At 40.5% G+C, this 20,382-nt stretch overlaps 1 protein-coding gene across 2 annotated transcripts in view; it reads right to left on the reverse strand.

Moving 5' to 3' along the window:
* The window catches only part of Asap1 (ArfGAP with SH3 domain, ankyrin repeat and PH domain 1), a 262,146-nt gene that overhangs the window by 34,113 nt on the left and 207,651 nt on the right, over positions 1-20,382 (reverse strand). For both annotated transcript variants that reach the window (XM_042699919.1, XM_042699918.1), the window contains exons 14-22: positions 19,676-19,724; positions 14,834-14,997; positions 12,997-13,130; positions 11,035-11,126; positions 4,714-4,900; positions 4,386-4,471; positions 2,652-2,767; positions 2,460-2,527; positions 25-132 (exon numbers count right to left, since the gene is read on the reverse strand). In XM_042699919.1, the coding sequence (XP_042555853.1) occupies positions 25-132; positions 2,460-2,527; positions 2,652-2,767; positions 4,386-4,471; positions 4,714-4,900; positions 11,035-11,126; positions 12,997-13,130; positions 14,834-14,997; positions 19,676-19,724 (1,004 nt within the window). The remainder of the gene's footprint in view (positions 1-24; positions 133-2,459; positions 2,528-2,651; positions 2,768-4,385; positions 4,472-4,713; positions 4,901-11,034; positions 11,127-12,996; positions 13,131-14,833; positions 14,998-19,675; positions 19,725-20,382) is intronic.

The following is a 20,382-nucleotide window of genomic DNA, read 5'->3' on the forward strand; positions in this document are numbered from 1 at the left end:
GGGGTACCCACCCTTCCCACTCACTTTGTCATCCAGATCATCATCACTTTCATCCATCTCCTCCTGTCGAAGATTCCACTCATACTCTACGTGGACGTGTGGGTTGAACTTGCCAGATTTAGCCTGGGAAAGCTGGAAGGAACAGCAGGTACGCACCATTTAGGTTGAAATGTCCAAACACTCCAGTCTTACACAAACACTGAGCAAATCCCACCTGACGCCTAGTTTCAAACGCATCAATAGGTGCACCTGGACACAACTCTAACTAATTGTAATAAGTAGTAATAAATAGTAATAATAATAGTAATAAATAGCTAGTAAGTAATAAGATAGATGGCCGTTTGACAGACCTGGGAACTGCAAAGAACAGCAGGAAGAAGCTTCCTGACTTTGACAACTTGATTTTTATCTGAAATTAACAACTTTATTTTTCTTTTTTCTGCCAGTCCTGAGGCTTGAACTCTAAGCCTGGGCACTGTTCCAGAGCTCTTTTAGCTCAAAGCTAGCACTCTACCTCTTGAACCACAGCACCACTTCCCAATTTTCCATGATTTAATTGGAGATAGGAGTCTCTCAAACTTTCCTGCCTGGGCTGGCTTCAAACTGCAATCCTCACCTCTCAGGCTCCTGAGTAGCTAGGATTATAGGCGTAAGCTACCAGCATTCACTTAAAAGCTTTCTTAATATTAAAATGTATCTCAGAATCACATATTCTGAAGAACATTCAAGAGTCTGTCAAATTTAAGAGGCATATCTTTAAAAGCCCATCCCATTTCTTATTAATAAAATGAGTGCAGGGACAGCAATCTCAAGAATATTCTAATTAATTAATTAACTTATTGTGCCAGTCCTGGGGTGTGAACTCAGGGTCTGAGTACTATTCTTGATATTCTTCTACTTGATTAGCGCTCTACCACTTTAAGCCACAGCTCCACATTTGGTTTTCTGGCGGTTAATTGGAGATGAGAGTCTCATGACCTTTCCTGCCCAGGCTGGCTCTGAATCATGATCCTCAGATCTCAGCAACCTGAGTAACTAGGATGACAGGTATGAGCCACCAGAGTCCTGCTGGTGAATAAAAAGTAAAGCCAGATGCCAGTGGCTCATGCCGATATAATCTTAGCTGCTTCAGAGGTCGAGAATGGGAGTGTCATGGGTAGGTCTTAGCCTGGACAGAAAAGTTTATAAGCCTCCTTTCAACTCATACTTGGGTACAGTGGCATGTGCTAGATATATGGGAGGTTGAGACTGGAATGCTTGAAGACCCTATCTCAAAATAAAACAAGGTAGGCACTCGTGGCCCACACACCTGTAAATCTAGCTATTCAGGAGGCTGAGACTTGGCTGATCAGCCAGCTGAGAAGCCAGCTGTGCAGAAAATTCTTCAAGACTCCATCTCCAATTAAGTAGTGAAAAGGCAGAGTACAACTGTGAACAAGAAAGTGGAGCAAGAGCATGCCTGAGTTGAAGCCCTGGTACTGGCACAATAAAAACAAAGCAAAACAAAGCAAAATGTAACAAAAACAGATTTAAAAGTATAACTACCAGGCTTAGAATCTGGTACTCAGCAAAAATTGAGAGAGAATTTGACTTTTTAAAAAACCTATCTCTTCCTTTCCCATGACACTCATGTTACATTTTTCATTAGAATCATTCTAACTCCAGGTTTTGATTATTCAGCAAGAATTGGTGGGGTCAAGTGAAGTGAGTGTACAGAATTAGGAGAACAGTGTTTAACACTCTCAAAGCCACTATCCTCTGAGCTTTATCTGCCCAAAGGTGTAAACTATAGAAAAAGCCTATTGACCTGGAAAATACAAAGTATAACTGCAAACTGCAGTCCTGTCCAGTGACAGCACCTCTCAAATGCACTTCACTTCCCATGCCACAACTGCACTCAAAACACAAGTGGGTGACAGTGGTAATTATTTCACTTTTTTGTTTATTTATTTAATTTTATTGTGAAAATACTATACAGAGGGGTTACAATTACATGGGCGAGATAATGAGTACATTTCTTATCAAGCATTGTTGCTTCTTCTTTGTTTCCCCTTCCCATCCTCCCGCTACCCCCAACAAAGTTGTGAAGTTCGTTTTTTGACATAACAACTTGTACATCTCATTGTTGCAATAGGTCTACCTGTATTCCTAGTTAAACGTTTTGTTGTTTTTTTTTTTTATGGTACTGGGATTTGAATTTAGGGCCTTGTGCTTTTGCTAGGGTGTTCCACCATTTGGGTTATGCCTCTGGCCCTTTCTTTGCTTTATTTTTCAGATAGGTTCTTGTATTTTTTTCTGGGGCCTAGTCTTAGACCATTATCCTCTCACCTAAATCTCTCCATAGTTGGTAGTTGGGATTAAAGGTATGAACCATTACTTCCTGGCTTATTTCAATCTCTCAGAAGGACATTTTGAAGAGAGTTAATGACGAATAAGTGTCTAAATCTACTTTCTCTTACCAGATCTTCACACTGGGTAGCTTTTAATCTCTTTGCTATCTCCAAGGCAGTTTCTCCAGCTTGGTTAACTGAAACAAAGGAAAACTACGCTTGCATTAAGTGTCTAGGGAAGAACAGCAGATAACATGCAAATCTGTTTTACTGAACAGATGTTAAGAGATGGTCGCTGGTGACACGTGGCCACACTCTCACCAATGTCCACAGTGGGCTTGCTCCTGAGAAGCAGCTTCAGACACTCAGGCTTGTTATACAGGCTGCAGTAGTGCAGAGCTGTGTTCCCCAAGGATGTCTGCTTATCCAGGTTCCCACTGAAAAATCACAGTGTCACAAAGAAATGACTACAACTCTAGGCGTCAGTTGCTATTTAAAAGGTATAAACTACTTATTTCTGGATTTTTCCATTTAATACGTTTGGACCATGGTTGAATTCAGGTAACTGATACCTCAGAAAGTAAAAGTGTGGATGAATGAAGGAATGTAAGTGTGAATATCATATTCTATATTTACTTATTTTTGTGACGAGGGTCAAACTTGGTCTTATATAATGTAGGCTGGCTTCAAATCGTTGGTTTTCCTGCGTTAGCCTCCCAAGTCGCTGAGACAACAGGTGTGTGCTAATGCATTTGGGTGCTTCTTTCTATGCTAATAACTGACTCAAACTTAAAACAGGGAAATGATGGTGTTTCTACATTATACCTACATTTATAAGAAATACAGTGATAGTAACATTCAGAATTGAGTGCCTAGTAAACTACAGAGTAACTTTTACATGTTCAGTGAATCTTCACACCTACCTGAGAAAGTACTCAGACTAGCTTCCATTTTGCAGATGAAAAACTGAAGGCACAGAGAGGTTGAAGTGCTTGCTTTCATGGTATTCAAGATAGGGACAATAGAATGGGGATTTGAACACAGACTATCTCTGGAGCCAATGCTCTTAAACATTATGCCATTCTTCCCTCTAAGGAAGAGACCTGGACCTTTATACAATTAGACTGTGTACATGGGATCAGCTCCCCTCCCTATTGATCATTTGCCTCTGGATAAGCTCAGCTCCTACTTAATCTTCCTCTTACTGAACAGGTGGCATTGATCAAGATGCACTGTACTTACAAACTGACAAGTTCAGCTGAAACCCCTTTGTACAACTACTTTACATTAAAAAATAAAAAGAAAATGAAAGAATCCAGCAGAGACACATCTCCTGTGTTCAGCATTACAGGCTTAACATTATGTCTCATTTGAACTAGCTTGCTCTATTCTATTAAACAACAAACACTCAAAAATATAACTGACCTGTATTATTCATACTCTTCTTTCATACTCTTCAAATCAGGAGTTTTTTTGTTTGTGCCAGTCTTGGGCCTTGAACTCAGAGCCTAGTTGTTATCTCTGAGCTTTTTTGCTCAATGCTAGCACTCTATCACTTGAGTTATAGGCTTTCTTCTGGATTGTTTTTGTGTGTGGGAGAGGGGGTGGGGGAAAGAGGGTTGTTAATTGGAGATAAGAGGCTTAGGAACTTTCTTGCCCAGGTTGACGTCAAACCACAATTCTCAGATCTCAGCCTCCTGAGTAGCTGAATACAGGCATGAGCCACCAATGCCCAGCAATATAGCAAGTTTTTAGGCACACAAATAGTACTTTACATTTTCTATGGCCAGGCACTAGCAAACTATAACCTATGGAACACAGTTTGGAAGGTTCTTTATTTTTGTAAACAGGTTTATTGGCCTACAGCTATGCTCACTCATTTGCATACTGTTTATAGCTGTTTTCATACCACAATGGTCTGCAAAGCCTTAGATTTTATATGGCTAATTATAAAAAGATGTTTACTGTGTTATGATGTAGGCCACTAATAGGTCTGGTGTGTACTAACTTATGAGTCATATTTACTTAATTCAATGGAGAAAACAAAGGCTTTACCAGTTTTGTACAAGGAAGTCAACCAGATGGAGAGATGTGTGGTCGGCAGTTCGGACGGCGAGGTGGAGGGCTGTCTCCCCGAGCTCCTGGGAAGGGAAGGACAAGTATAAACATGGAGATTCACATGCCTGTTTTTCTCTAGCAGCTTCACTTACATTAGGTGCCTCAAATAATTATTTCAATGACACGTTTTACTCTCAAATTCTCTTGATTTAGAAGTGTGCAACCAAATAGTATATAAGAATCTCATTATATGCTGTTAGGATAACAAAAATGATCATTTAACCTGATTTTTATTTTCTGTTCTATGATTTCAGTGAGGTCTTACCTGTCCAGGCTCGAGCAGTGGCTCCATTAGCTCTACCCCTTCTGCATAGACTTGAACTAGTGCAAGTAAATCCCTGGACTTAATGGCCTCCAGCAACTCATTCAGCTTAGCTGTTGGGGAGGAACAGGTCTTCCTTGAGAACCTATGGTCTACATACTTCGCAGTGATATACTCTTTCCGTATGGTCCTAAAACAGAAAACAAAACAAAACCACCAGAGAATCATTTTCCAAGAGCCAAGAAATATATATATATATATATATATATACTTTTTTTTTTTATTGTAAAGATACTATACAGAGGGTTACAGTTACTATATATATACTTTTTTGTCCAGGAATTCTTTTAATGAACATGCTTCTCAAACAAGCTAGATTTTAGACCAAGTTACTCCAATAAAGGCAAACTAAAGAAACTGAAGAAATATTTATTGGTGCATGCAGGTAATACACAGTGACAGAATGGGCACATAGATCATAGATTTCTTTTCCACCTTGATCAACAGCCTGAGAAATTTGCTCTTAAGATTTCAAACTCAGAAACACAGAAATATATCAAGATATTTAGAAATGTAGGTGCAAATAAAAGTTTTCAGAGCCCCATGGAAAGGGTTTTAGTCTTGTAATAGAACTCTTGATTCATCAGTGAGTGGCCTGAGGCTGAGGAAGGCTCTTGATTCATCAGTGAGTGGCCTGAGGCTGAGGAAGGCTGCCATGAGAACAAGCCGACAGTAGTTCCCCAAGGATGAGACAAGTTTCTCCCTGCAGAAGCTTGTGATGGGGAGCAGGAGGCTTCAGTGGGCACCAGGCTCCGAGCAGCATGTTTTTGTACAGGGCTTCCCTCAAGAGGTCTTGGGGAGATTTGAGTCTACCTCTCAGCCATAAGGGTGAGAACAGAACCAAAGTAGTCCAGTACTTACTCTGTTACCTTTTGGGAAAGATGAAAATGGAAGTCAGCTCAGAGAAAATGACAGTAAGACAGGGAGAGAGAAATGGGGTCCAGATGGTACTGACATTCTAGATACTGTTGTACCTGAAAACCCACCCCTTGAACGGCCCAGCTACTAAAAAGACTGAATGGAGTTTTATCTTCTTTGAAGTATTAATAACCATACCTACTTTCCAGAGAAACAAAATTACGGCTAGGAACAAAGAGTGATGTGTGGGCTCTTTTGGGAAACTAGATTTCCTAACGTCAGACTAAATATGCCTTATAATAATTTCAGTATTTTTGCAAATTTGGTAGCTAAGGAGGGTCTGGCAAAACATTTAGGCTGCTATCTCCTCCACAGACTTCCCTTTTTTTCCCAGATAAAATATTATAGATTTAGCCGGGCGCTGGTGGCTCACGCCTGTAATCCTAGCTACTCAGGAGGCTGAGATCTGAGGATCGTGGTTCAAAGCCAGCCAGGGCTGGAGAGACCGTGAGACTCCTATCTCCAATAAACCACCAGAAAACCGGAAGTGGCTCTGTAGCTCAAGTGGTAGAGTACTCGCCTTGAGCTGAAGAGCTGAGGGACAGCGCCCAGGCCCAGAGTTCAAGCCCCACTACCGACAAAAAAAAAAAAAAAAAAATTATAGATTTAAAACTTAATTTCTTACTTTGGTTATGCAAAATACAAGCTTCACAAAATTTTCATTTTTTTAGTTCGTACTTTACAAATATAAAAAATAGAAGTTTGCTTAAATTTATATTACATATTTATTAAGGCAAGGGACAATATAGAAAAAAGACACTGTTCTGCTTACGGCATACTTAGGAATAAATCATTGTACAAGTTATTGTACATCTGAAACCACAGTGTGTAACAGACTGCCTACATAAAAAAATCTTAAAGAAGTAAACCAGAGTATTTACCTGACTTAGGTCATACATGTAGACTGGAAGCTTGTGAATAGGTAATCAAGAGAGAAGAGGAATCCAAAAGACAAAAAATTTAAAAAAAATCAAAGAACAGATGGGGTCTGAGACTGGATCTTATATCATTCCAATTCTAAATCAACTAGAATATGCCTGGCCCCTGCAATGGGGCCAGGGGTAACTGTAAGTTGTGGATATCAGGGTAAAATGAGATCTGTCAATTGGGGGAAATGGGGAGGAGGGAAGACCAGAATTCCCTTAAACTGTGTTTCAGATGCACTACAAAGATCACTTTTTATTCTCTTTGCCTTCTCCAGAAGCCATTATTCAGTTAGAAGAGAAAGAAATTTCAGGTACTGAATATGTCTTCTAATAGCCTAACTGAAGATGCTTGGTGAGTCTTGATTCTAAACATACAAAAAGGAAGCCACGGTTCTCAAACTGCTGTATACTTTGACAAGGAATTTACTTTTGTCTTCAGATTTCTTCTTTCACAAAGCCTTTCTTGACCACCTGAGTTAGAATTAATCTCTGACTTATCCATACCACTTAAACCAAGTTTGAACTGCAAGGGTGGGAGCTTAGCTCAGCACTGGAATGTGTGTTTAGCATGTGTGTGTGTGGCTCCGGGTTTACTCCCTAGCACCCCCTCAACATTTAATTCAACTAAAAAAGCTATGAATAGAGTGACAGACTTGCTGGGTCCTAGTAGTACTTGGATGAGAGATTAATCCATTTATACTGCTCAAAAATTAAAGTGATACCTCCAAGTATATTGTCTCTACAGGCCTGTGTGTCGCAGGCTTGTTCCTCTGCTAGTGGCATTGTTGAGGGGTGAGATTACAAGGGTGTTAACCTTACTGAGGGACTAATCCACTGATGGTTCATAGAGGAATGAACTATCAAGAGGTGGACCTGGTTGAAGTAAGTGGGTCACAATGGGGGGAGGGGGCTTATCTGTGAAGGATTTATCTGGCCCATGGCCTCCTTCTGTCTTTCTCTGTACCTCCCACCTACCACAAGGAGAAGTGCTTTGCTCTTCTATGTCCTTCTACAATGATGGTTTTCTATCCCAGCGCAGGCCCAAATAAGGGTTTAAAAAAACTTGGGCTGAAATCTGTGAAACTGTGACCCCTAATTTGTTTTCCTAAGCACTCTGTGACAGTAATGGAAAGGTGATTAGCACAGAAAATCTACTGAGAAATATGACCATTCCTGACTATGGTTCAGAAGCCTTTTGAACTGTCTTGAGGGAGAAATTTGAGAAAGTCTGGAGAAGTAGGCTAGAAAAAGCTAATGCTATATAAGCAGAGCTGAGTGGGCAATTCTGGTGGGATCTCAGATGACCGGAATGACAGTAAGAATGCAGAGAGTAAAGACTGTGCTCACAAAGTTTCAGATGGGAATGAGGAATCTGCTGGGAATTGGGCCAGAGGCCACTCATATTACATTGTCTACATTTCGTCCATATCCTAAGACTTTGTGTGAGCTGAATTTAAAGGTTATGAACTAGTTTATCTAGAGGAAATTTCTAGGCAGTACAGCAGTGAGCAGGTGGCACGAATATTGCCAGGTTTACATTTAGAACTGGTAGTAAAAAGCAGATCATAAGGACTTAAAAAACTTGTAATTTGGCCAGAAAGAAAAAGTATTGAAAGATGTGGTAAAGGTGTGGTTCTTGAAGAGATTAGTGATATTAAAAAAAAACCAAGTACTTTTCATCAGGATAAGTGGAAAGAGAACTTGGGGTTCTCTCGGGGATTGATCAGGCCCCTCCCATCAAAGGTTCTGGGATCTGAAGGTACAATGGACTTGTAAGAGGTTGCTTTGGAATAGAGGACTGGTTCTGGGTATCCTGCTCACACAGGCACTGTAGGAAAAGTGTATCCCTGCACTTAGCTATCCATCAATACTGCAGCTTTAGTCCAAGCAGGACTGGTTACTTTTTAGGTAATTAGTGGACTTAGGGTTCAGTCATGTGATGCTAGTTTTGCAGGCATGCAGAATCCAAGTGCTTATGTAGGGTCATGGAGGATTCCACCCAGATTTCAAAGGAAGGCTGAGAGGTCAGGCAATGTATGGGAGGATTGGAGCTCCTACAGGAAGCTCCTGAGAGGGTAAGATAATGCTTTCTGAAGTCATGTGGGTGAAACTGAAGGGCCATGAATGGCCAAGACTTTGGTGGCCAGGGACAGAATACAGTTTGGATGTAAAATGTTCCCATATATAGACTCAAAGGCCTGGTCTCCAGGTATTAGTGCTATTGAGGGGTGACTGATTCCATCATGGACTAAGCCACTGATGGGTTCATGGTGAATGTACTATCAGGAAGTGGGATCTGATTGGAGGAAGTGGGTCACAAGGGAGGTATGTCTTTGAATGGCATACATCTTGTCCCTGACTTTTCCTGCTGTTTCCTGGCTGCCATGAGGTACACAGCTTTCCTTCACTACACTCTGATACCTGGTATGTTGACTCATGGTGGTGGAGGTGGCTAACTCTAGAGTGAAACTGTTAAACCAAAAAGTTCTCTTCTAAGTTGTTTACATATTTTGTCACAGCAATGTGAAACTGACTAACCCATATATGCTTAAGCATTCTGTACTATCTCAAATCTATATGGTAGTATTTGATATTGAATACAGGGCCTTGGACTTGGTAGGCGAATGCTTCACCACTTGAGCCACATCCCAGCCCTATCTAAATCTATTTGCCTTCTAAGTCTAGGTAGTGAGAGTTCAAGGAAAGGGGCTTTTTTTTTGGTCAGTCATGGGGCTTGAACTCAGGACCTGTGTGCTGTCTCTAAGCTCTTTTACTAAAGACAAGCTCTCTACAACTTTGAGCCACAGCACCACTTCCAGATTTTTTGATTAGTTAATTGGAGATAAAATTCTCTTGGGGACTTTGCTGCCTGGGCTGGCTTCAAACTGCAATCCTCAGATCTCAGCCTCCTGAGCAGCAAGGATTACAGGTGTAAGCATTAGCCCCTGGCTTGTCAAGGAAAGGTTTATCATCAAATTTAGACAAAATTAAGTTTCTGAGTCTGGATCAAGGAATAAGCATATTTCTCCATACTTAATACTTCTCTTCCCCAAAGCAATCTATTTTCTTCACCTTGTCTTTTTTTTTTTGTTTAAATAATAACCCTGGAAATCATCTCAAATGAAAACATTGGAAAGTTTGTTCTTTCTCATATCTATATAGCATTCTACTGTTTGGCTATACTATAAACTACTTACTCAGATGCCTGTCAATGGTCACTTGCTTTATTTCTTAATCTTTTTCTATCATAAAATAGGAATGAATCCCTAGAAGTGAGATAACCAACTTAAAGAGTTAATACATTTTTTTTTATTGTGAAAATACTGTACAGAAAGTTTACAATTACATGGGCAAGATAATAGCGGTAATACATTTATAGTTTTGGTAAGTATGGCTAATTTGTCTTTGTATTCTTACTGGCAAAATATTGGGCAGGATATCTGTTTCCTCAAGAGCCTTGTTGAGTGGGTTGTTGAGCATTTGGAATTTCTCCAATTTACTGAGAGTCTACCACTGTCTTTGTATTGTATTATTTGTCACAACTTGCCATGTCCTCTTGAAGATCTGTGCTCCACAGAGGAGGCACTTGCCTGCAACCACCTAAGGAAGGTGCTGATGAAAAGAATTTGTGGGGCTGGGAAGGTGGCTCAGTGGTAGAGTGTTTGCCTTGCATGCCTGAGGCCCTGGGTTCGATTCCTCAGCACCACATAAGCAAAAAGAAAAAAGCCGGAAGTGGCGCTGTGGCTCAAGTGGTAGAGCACTAGCCTTGAGCTGAATTGCTGAGGGACAGCGCCCAGGCCCAGAATTCAGGACCCATGACTGGACCCCCCCCCCCCCCAAAAAAAAGAAAGAATTTGTGTCCCAAGAATGTTTTTCTCTTGCTTGCTATTGTTTTGAACATATTTATAATGTACTATGTGATTTTTTTTTTTGTTTCTTTGTATTTGATTCTGGTGACCTGCATCTTGTATATACACTTTTCTAATTTGGGGAGGGGAAGGGAAAAAACAAAATGCTTAAATAGGGATACAGGTTGACCCATTGTAACAATGAGATGTACAAGATACTATGTTGAAAACAAACTTTACAACTTTGGCAGGGGTGGGGGAGTGTAGTTGGGGAGGTCGAGAAGGAAGGGATGGTAGGGGAAAAACAAAGGAGGAGGCAACAATGCTTCATAGGAAATACACTCATTACCTTACTCATGTAATTGTAACTCCTCTGTACAATATTTTTACAATAAAAACATATAAAAATAAAAGAGAGAAAATTAAAAAGAAAAAGAATTGTGTCCAAGAAACACATTCAAAACACTTTTCTTTTCCCTGAAGATAGGAGAAATACAACCACTAAGATTCTAGGGAGGATAGAAAAACAATTATGGAGTGGGTCAAGTATTCAATATATTAGAAGTACTTACATATCACTCGAAGGAGTGGGTTTTGGTGAAGGGCTGGGTAAATTTGCTTCCATAATATCATTAAAACTATTGTTTCCTACATTCTTGGCCAGCTGTAACAGAAACAAAACACACTATGGTAAGCATGTTACTACAGTTAAAACTTTCCTATTATTTTGCTTTTGAGAATTTGGGGATTATATTTTCCCTCATCTGTCTATCTGTTCAATCAAAATTTACTGAGTATTCATTCTGTGCTAGGCATTGAACTTTTAGGAAAGGTAAACCATGTTCCCTTCCCATAGGGACTCAGGCAGAGTCTAGTGGAATCAGGCCAATGACAAGAAATAATGTCTATAAATATGTGATAAATGCCAGAAGCAACAAGGAGCTGGACTTATAGACATACAAACAATCAGAGAGCAAAAAGAGCAGGCTCCATGTGAGTCTAATATAAATTCTCAATGGACATGAACAGCAACAGCTTTGCTACTCAGCCATATACTTTCGTTTAATATTGACTAGGGGAGAAAGCAGGATTACTTATTTGGCACATGGTAAGATGCTATGGGTAGCAAGAGAAGAAGAGCCAAGAAGCATTTTGCTTCTGGGCTCAAGATCTTTATCACATACAGTTCTAAGAGTAATGCAAAATGTTAAGGAATATTCATACAAGTGGGTATTTGGGTGAAGAATCTTGGGGCTATTTTTATTTATTTATTTTTGTCGGCCGTGGGGCCTGAACTCTGGGCCTGGGCATTGTCCCTCAGCTCTTCAGCTCAAGGTTAGCACTCTACCACTTGAGCTAGAGTACCACTTCCAGCTTTTTCTGCTTATGTGGTGCTAAGGAATCAAACCCTCGTGCATGCAAGGCAAACACTCCACCACTGAGGCACCTTCCCAGCCCAAATCTTGGGTCTATTTTGCAGCAAATGTTTAGCACTTTATTTTCCTATGTTTAGATGTCAATTGGGTCTCTTTTTCACAGGTCAAAGAGATGGTATGGCACTAGTCCTATACTAAGGGAAAATGTGTTTCAGGAATTAGGCCTGAGTCTTCCTCTGAAATGCTAAAGTGAAATGAAGAGCTAAGTGCCAGCATAATTCCCTCCTTCCCAAGTGAGAAGGCTCATACAACACAAGCCACATCACTGTTCAGTGGATGCTCCGATGGCAAAGCCTGCAGCTGGGTGGCTAACTGCCCTAGCCTTTTCTTTGGAAGAGGTTAGTGATATGCTAGGTTTCCAGTTTATCTGAGTTCCATTTCATTCGGATTCTGCTCAAGGAGGAGTTCCACTTCCCTTAACAAATTTTACTCTTATAGTCCTGTAAATGATGAGGATGCTAAGTGGGCCTTTGATCAGGACCAATTTAGTTTGGACCTTATGAGGACTTCAAGTTTGGGTGAATCATGATGGGTGTGTGGGGAGAAATGGTTCAAGAAAACAAGTTTAACTAGTCATGCCTTTTCCGCATAACACTAAGCAAGACAACTCCACATACACTTTATTTCTTCACTACTGGAAGTAGTTATGGTTTCAAAAGTAACTACTTTTGTGACAATATGGAATAGGCCATTTTCAATTCATGGGTACTTTATTAACATACAAGCAGAAAACAAAACTGGGAAAAACTTTTCAATAATTAGTTTTAATAACTGAAGCCAGTAGGTGGTAATGGAAACATGTGATTATAATTGCCATTACAGTGAATCACAAAAGAAACCTCTTCCTAAAGAAAAAAAGCAGCTTAGAAGAAGTCCATCCCCAAAGAAAAGTTGCGTGAGTCACCATTTCTTCAAATAGGAAATAGAAAACAGTTAAGTCTTCACATCACACAAGTTAAGTTTTAAACATCTAAGCAAATACATACAATTTAGGAATAAGCATTCTTTGTACTGAACACAAACAAAGACCACAAAGTAATATTTTAATTATATTCAGGACAATGAAAGTTCTCTTCCAAAGTACAAGCTAAGACTTACCAAGAGTTCAGAAGTTCCTAATTTGTCTAGTTCCAAAGACTGAATTCGAGAAATGTGAACACCCATTTCCCTATGGATTCCAGAACATTCTATACATGTTAAAATACCCAAGTTGGTTGAAAGCCATGTGGGTTCTGTAGAAAAGATTTAATGAAAACAAACAAGATAGGTAACTTTGTATGCCAAATATCAAGAAAACTAAAATAGTAGTAAGACTTGGTAAGAATTATTAAGAGGGAAAAATTTAAATGGAAGACATAGATGCTTGTTGTTTAGCCTAGGGATTAACATAAAAGTTTCTCTTCCACATTTATTTAAAATCACAATCAAGCCTTAATCCTTGTAGCTTATTTGAGAAACCTGTTTCGTAGGAGATCCTATGCAATGTCTTCAAGATTTGTGGGAAGGTTCCCTTAATGCCACTACCATCCCTGAACAAGCGAGGTGAAGGTCCTAAATCCTGCAACTGCAGCCTAGATTCTGAAGCTGTCATTAGTCTAGCTGCAACTAGCTTTACCCACCATTCACCATTCTTTTTTTTTTTTTTTTTGGGTCCGGTCGTGGGGCCTGAACTCTGGGCCTGGGCACTGTCCCTCAGCTCTTCAGCTCAAGGCTAGCGCTCTACCACTTGAGCCACAGCACCACTTCCGGCTTTTTTTCCTTTTGCTCATGTGGTGCTAAGGAATTGAACCCAGGGCCTCAAGCATGCAAGGCAAGCGCTCTACCACTGAGCCACCTTCCCAGCCCTTACCCATCATTCCTGGCTACGGCTTCTCCTTACATTCCTCTTGGCAATAAGACAGCCATAAATACTGAACATTCAATGTTTTATAGCGCCTTATGACCAAAAGATTCCTCCAGGACTGTGGGCACAATTATTTTTATGTCACTAAAATGTCATTTCTTTTGATTGGCTAGCACCTCAGTATTTACTATTCCTCTGCCATTGTCTTAAAGCACTTAGGTTTACATGACAGTCAACTTGAGACTCTTTTTCTGAGGTGCTATGACATCCTGTGTGGTAAAGCCCAGTAAGTAGAACAATAAACATATCCTAATGCCAGCTTTATGCTGGGGAATTAACCCAGTGGTAGAGTGCTTGCGTAATGTCAATAAGGAGCTGGGGTTCAATCTCTAAGCATCATAAAAAGTTCAAAACACAAAACCAAAATAAAAAAGAACATCAGATTTTGTAGCTGTGTTCACCCCCCAGTTGCATGATCTTAAACAAATAACTTCTCATCTTATGAATGAGGAGATTAGTATATTGCTCACAAAGCTTCTATGATGATATAACATAATCATATAAATAAAACATCTAGCACATTCCTTGGCACAAACCGTAAGTGTCAGCAGTTGGTAATGTATCGGTAATACAGAAATCCATGGGAAGGAGACACCTCTATGGAAGCAGGAAGGAAGAAGAGTTTGTGTCACATCCCAACCAGTCCCTAGCCCCTATTGATTATTTTATCAAGTACTTACAATGGAGGTGTATTAGTATCTGCAGACTACAATAGAGAAGAGCTCAGTATGAGACTATTCTGCTGAATAGCAGACTTATGATTTAAAATTTGGACACCAAGTCCTATGCTTTCCCCCTTATGTCTATGATTTTTATTTAACTGAACACGGTAGGAAAGGGAGCACTGAGACAGGTAATCACTTTGAAGGATACATAGGAGCTTTCCAGGTAGAGAGAACAGTGTAAGTAAGAGCAGCTCAGGGAATATTGATGTTGGGAATACACATTGTGTGCACGTCCATAGGAAGTAAGGCTTTAAGTAATTACAGGAAAAGAGGACCTCAGAAGCCATTTCAAGTAGGGGAAGGATACCTGATGAGCCACAGTCACAGCACACGTCATTCCCAGGGAGCCGCTGGACATCTTCAATGATGGCTTTTGTCAAGTCTTCCAAGCTGTTCTCCCCTGTGCTCTGCTCACCACGAAAGGCCATGGTTAGAGCCTCTTCTTTGCTGTTTGTCAATACTGATATCCATCTGTGATCAAAATATCAGAGAAGGCCTTCAGAAAGGACTGGCCATTCTTTTCTATCCCCACTGCAAAAAAGAGCAATAAAGTGAGGAAAATGGAGAGACTAAATTTGATGGGACAAGATAAAGAATGTGAGCCTAGCAACAAGGTACTAGGTTCAATCCTCACTACACTCAAATGCACATACATGCAAAAAGAAATCCAAAGCAACACATAAGAAAAACATTAGATACTGGACTAGATGAGAAAAAGCCAATGTAAGACAGGAATTACATGAATACCCACGTGTTTGTCTTCCCATGTGGACAGAATAAAGGGAAAGCTAGGGAGGACAAGGCTAGCAAGGGATGAACCCAATGTAACCATAAGATAGAAATGTGAGAAATAGATATAGGAATGCAGCAAAAGGCATCTCTTCCCTGGAAGTCCATGTCTACAGGAATATTTAACAGTGGAAATGAAGGGCTACTTCATTAGCAGCCATAAAAATGTATGCTTGTAAAAAGGCAAAATAACTTGGAAACATACTGACATTTAGAATACAAAGTAAAGAATGCAGTTTATTTGATTATAGGTAAGTCCACCATATACTAATATAATACCCCTTTGCTACAAAGCTATGCATAAAACCAAACACTCAACAATAGGGCATTATTATTATTATTATTTTTTGGTCTGGTTGTGGGGCCTGAACTCTGAGCCTGAGCACTGTCCCTCAGCTCTTCAGCTCAAGGCTAGTGCCCTACCACTTGAGCCACAGCGCCACTTCTGGCTTTTTTCTTTTTGCTTATGTGGTGCTGAGGAATCGAACCCAGGGCCTCAGGCATACAAGGCAAGCGCTCTACCACTGAGCCAACTTCCCAGCCCCAATAGGGCATTATTATACTGTATGTGCACGTGCGCAAGTCTTGAGGCTTGAACTGAGGGCCTGAGGGCTATCCATGAGCTTTTTTGCTCCAGGCCAGCCCTCTACCACTTGAGCCACACCTCCACTTCTGGATTTTTGGTGATTAACTGGAGATCAGAGTCTCATAGAATTTCCTGCCTAGGCTGGTTTCAAACCATGATTCTCAGATCTTAGCCTCCTAAGTCCTAGGATTATAGGTGTGAGCCACTTCAACGTGGCAGAACATTGATAAAATAATAAAATAGAACAGTTTTTAAGTTTCAAATAATTTTTGAGGACAGAGAAATGCTCATGTTTAATTAAAACAGGGGAAAACATGTTTCATGATATAATCTCAAGTTTAAAGATATGTGTACATTAGGTATTTATGTTTGGGAGAGAAAGGCTGGAAGAAGTTTCAACAAAGTGTCGGTATGGTTTGTCTTTGATTCTCTTTAAGAAGAAACTAATGGAGGACAGCTTAATTTCGTGCCTTTCTGTAATTCTCCAAATCTAAGAATCTGTATTACTTTCATGAATTAGGAAAAAAATCCAAATTTAGTTTTTGGAAAGAAAATGAAAACCATGGCAAGCCATTGCTTTTATGTTCTTAATGGACACTTGCTCTCAAGTGAAAACAGTGAGACTCAGAACGGAGTGCTGTTTCTTTGGTATGCGATAGGCCGGATACTATGATGGCTATTAAGCAAAGCACTTTCTACAGTGAGTGTTTGAAGAAGTGACAGAAGCTGTATGAGAATTTAAAGCCAAACCAGACTGCTTACAATATGTAAGCGCAAGGCACACCTTTGACTCTAGGTGGCGCTCACCTTCAGCGATCTATGAGATCTGCCAGCTTGACTTTTTTACAACAGGTTGGGCATGGGTCTATTAGTGAATACGTTTTAAATAATACAACCTTTAAAATTATTATTTTATTTCAAACTAAAAACTAAGAATTGTATGCTTTCCTCAAGCACTATTTTGGTTATTAGTCATACAGACTGGTTATCTTCCATACGCCAATTATTTACAGGTTTTGAAACAGACACTTCCAAGGGCCCCAGGTTAGGGTTTACAAATACCTTCCTCCTTGAGGAATCCAGGAAGGTTCTGGGTCTAACCCAGCTGTACTGAGTCCGGCTGGGAGGAAAAGCTACTTCCTTTTCAGAGTTCCTTTCATTATATACTTGCTTCTTTATCCCAGGGCTCATGATTTTTAAAAAAATGAAATTTGTTGTGAAAATCAGAAAACATACGTTTAAAGAGCAATTAATTTTCCAGAGGAAGCAATTCAAATTGGGTGAGATGAAATGGCTACATTTCAAGAAGGTCAAGAATCAAAGTGATTATAATAATATTAAAAAATTCAAGTTCTTTTAAAGTAACATGCATACCACAAAGTATAAAAAACAATATAGTGCATAATTTTATTACCATACTTTGAAAGTTGGTTAGAGTTTCTACAAGGCAAAAGAATAAACTGCTGCTATGCCAGAACAATTAAAATAAAAAGAAAAAAAATAAACTGCTGCTGTGTTAGGAACTTCCTACATTTTATTCTCACTTTCAGAGTTTGGCAAGTGAGACCTGTAATTCCCATCCACTCAGCTGCAGACTGATACAACACTCTTCCTGAAGGACAGAAGCCCTGGGTGGGCAGAGCTTCTCCTAGAAGCCACATCACTGACCTTCAAACATGCATCTGCTCTTTTTGTACCTGCCTTTTGATTCTGAGAGAAGGGATTTCCTCATTTAATTTCACTGGACATTTTTCCATGGTTAGGGAACTCAATGATGTCCTCTATGTAAATCTGGAGGCCAAAGAAAAACCTGGGGCTTCCCTCCCGGTACCCAAAGAGATTCAAAGTAGAAAATGTGCAAAATTTCCCCTACAGCCCCAGCAGCCCCAGCCCAGAGAACATCACAACCCACATGCAAACCAGTATTTAACAAAACTGGTACAGAATTACCCATAAATCGCAAAAAATAAATAAGATATTGAAGGCCTTGGTTTGAGACAAAAGGGAACAAAGATGAAGTGCATCTGCTCTCTGCTTCATACATCTCCCACTTGTCTTCAACTCAGAGCTTTGCAGAAATGGAAAGAGGAAAGAGTAGAATCAGACATGGGAAGCAATATTTCAATATGGTTATGGAATGGTCTGGGTTAAAACTTAGCTAATCAGGAACTTGTCTGAAGATGGGTACAATGTGCCTGTTTCCACAGGTGGACATAGGGGCAAAAGCTACTTCCTGTGGGAGAAGACTAATAAGGCAGAAGATATATACTTAACATGGTCTCATCTCAGTAAGTATCACCTCTCTGAGAATCTGGAAGGCAGTCATTCACCATCTTCCTTTCCTATTTGGTTCTTGGTCACCACCCAGTCTGTCAACTCTGCATTAGTTACATGGAATAGTCCTGTGGCTCCTCCATACTAGGATCTCAGAGTATTTACAGCTTTCTGGAGCCAGCTCAGGCCTACCATGCACTAGAAGGTCACTTTTGAGCAACAAATCCAAGAACCCAGCAGAGCGTTTGACCTGAGTGTGGGCTGTCCCAGTACATGGCCTCCTTGCTCCTAGCTTGGCTGCTCCTTCAGAGTAGGGCTCCACTCAGTCTAAACTTCAGTGCCTGCAGCGTTACTGGCTATGTGGTGCTCATGCAGGTGGAGGATCTAATAGATGGATCTTGCTCTTCCTTCTTTCTTTTCATAGCCATTTTCTTCTTTGCCATTTTCCCAGTGCTTCATACTTTCTATCCATTTCCTATTCTTCTTCTGTCTCCTTGGTGTAACATTCAAGAGAAGTGTATATGTGCGTGTACGTGAAGGAGAGAAGAAAGGAAGATAGATTGTGAGGCAAAATGGGTGTGAACATCACCTGCAGTGCTCTGGATGTAATTAGTGAATGAATAATTATTAATGTTCATGAAGTTTGACCCAAATTACTCCAAGAACTTGTTAGAAAAACGTGGGCTGGGTGCTGGTGGTACATGCCTGTATTCCTAGCTACACAGGAGGCTGAGATCTGAGAATTATAGTACAAAATCAGCCAGCGCAACAAAGTCCAAGAGACTCTTATTGCCAATTGACCAGCAAAGAGCAGTAGTGGGGCAGTCGCTCAAATGACAGACTACTAGCCTTGAGCAATAAAGGCAAAGTATGAGTGCAAGGTGCTGAGTTCAAACCCCAGTTCTGAAACTCAACAAAATAAACCAACAACAAAAGGCTTAAGTTGCTGCTCTTACACCCATGTAAGCAGCTGAGACGCTAATAGTAATACACTGCATTTGGCAGTCATGGCAGGCTATTGGACTACAGGAAAGAAGAGGAATAAAGATGGCGCAGGATGGAGACCAAGTACTTGGTGACCTCAAGCTCCTTCCCACTGTGTGACGCTCCCTTTACCTGTGCAGCACCTGGCCAGGCTCCTCTGCTCCTCTCAGGGGAATAGTCGGGCATCTGGTAGACAGGCTTATGCATCAGGCAAGAAGCACTGAACAAGCAGGCCCCTTCTCAGTACAGGTGGTATGACTAAAAGATGCATAAAGCATCAGTCTCAAGAGGGCTGAGGATGTACACTAGAGGAGTGCAGGATAGTGTGTAGGGGCCATGGGGAGTGAGAGGAAGCTGGAGCCTGGGGGTGCCCAAGCTGAAGCCCAGCTTGCAGGAGACACCAGCATAAGTGGAGTGGTAAGGTCCAGAGTAGAAAAGGAGACCGAATGGCACTCAGAGCAGTTCTAAACACAGTGTTTTCAATTGTCATTGTGCTATTATTTCAAAACTACTTACGCTACATAATCTTGCTCATCTTCTGCCTGAAAGTGATATGTCCTATTATCTGAAATACCAAAGAGAAAACAAAGTGAACCTTCAGGATAATGCAGATTTTTAAGTTCCTGAAAAACAAAAAACACATGCAGTAAAAGTAGCAATTTAATATCATTTTGTTTTTATATCACTGTGTTTCAGCAGGAAAACAATTCGCTGTCAGTAATTTTTTCTTAAGTACAACAGGAATATAATAAAATACCACAACTGCTGAGCACATCTTAAGCACCTCTTCAGATCCACAAGATAAGAGGGGAAGAGACTCAGTGGTGCACGTCATTGAGCATGTCAGAGTCTCCTTACCAGCAATCAATGGGCCTCCATTTCTCTGACCCTGAGAATCTACATGCAGGTTAGCTCTGCCCCTATCCCCCATGCTAGGCTGCTCTCTGGTTGAACCAGGTTCCAAGGAAGAAAGGCTCAACCTTTGTCACCAAGTACAGGAGGGAGGAAGCAGGGAAGGTCTGTGTCTACAAGGAAGTTCTTTCTTTCTTTTCTTTTTCTTTTTCTGTTAGAAGAGTGGGATTGGAGCTTGGTACCTGATGCTTTCACTCCCTGGCTAGCATTCTACCAACTGAGCCATGCCTCCAACCCCAGTGAAATTCCTTCTTAAAATTCAAGATTTGCAAGATGACTTCAACATAGACAGGAGAAGTCACAATTACTTA

The sequence above is a fragment of the Dipodomys spectabilis genome, unplaced genomic scaffold, assembly GCF_019054845.1.
Source record: "Dipodomys spectabilis isolate Male_0828 unplaced genomic scaffold, ASM1905484v1 ptg000264l, whole genome shotgun sequence".
NCBI classification, from domain to species: Eukaryota; Metazoa; Chordata; class Mammalia; order Rodentia; family Heteromyidae; genus Dipodomys; species Dipodomys spectabilis.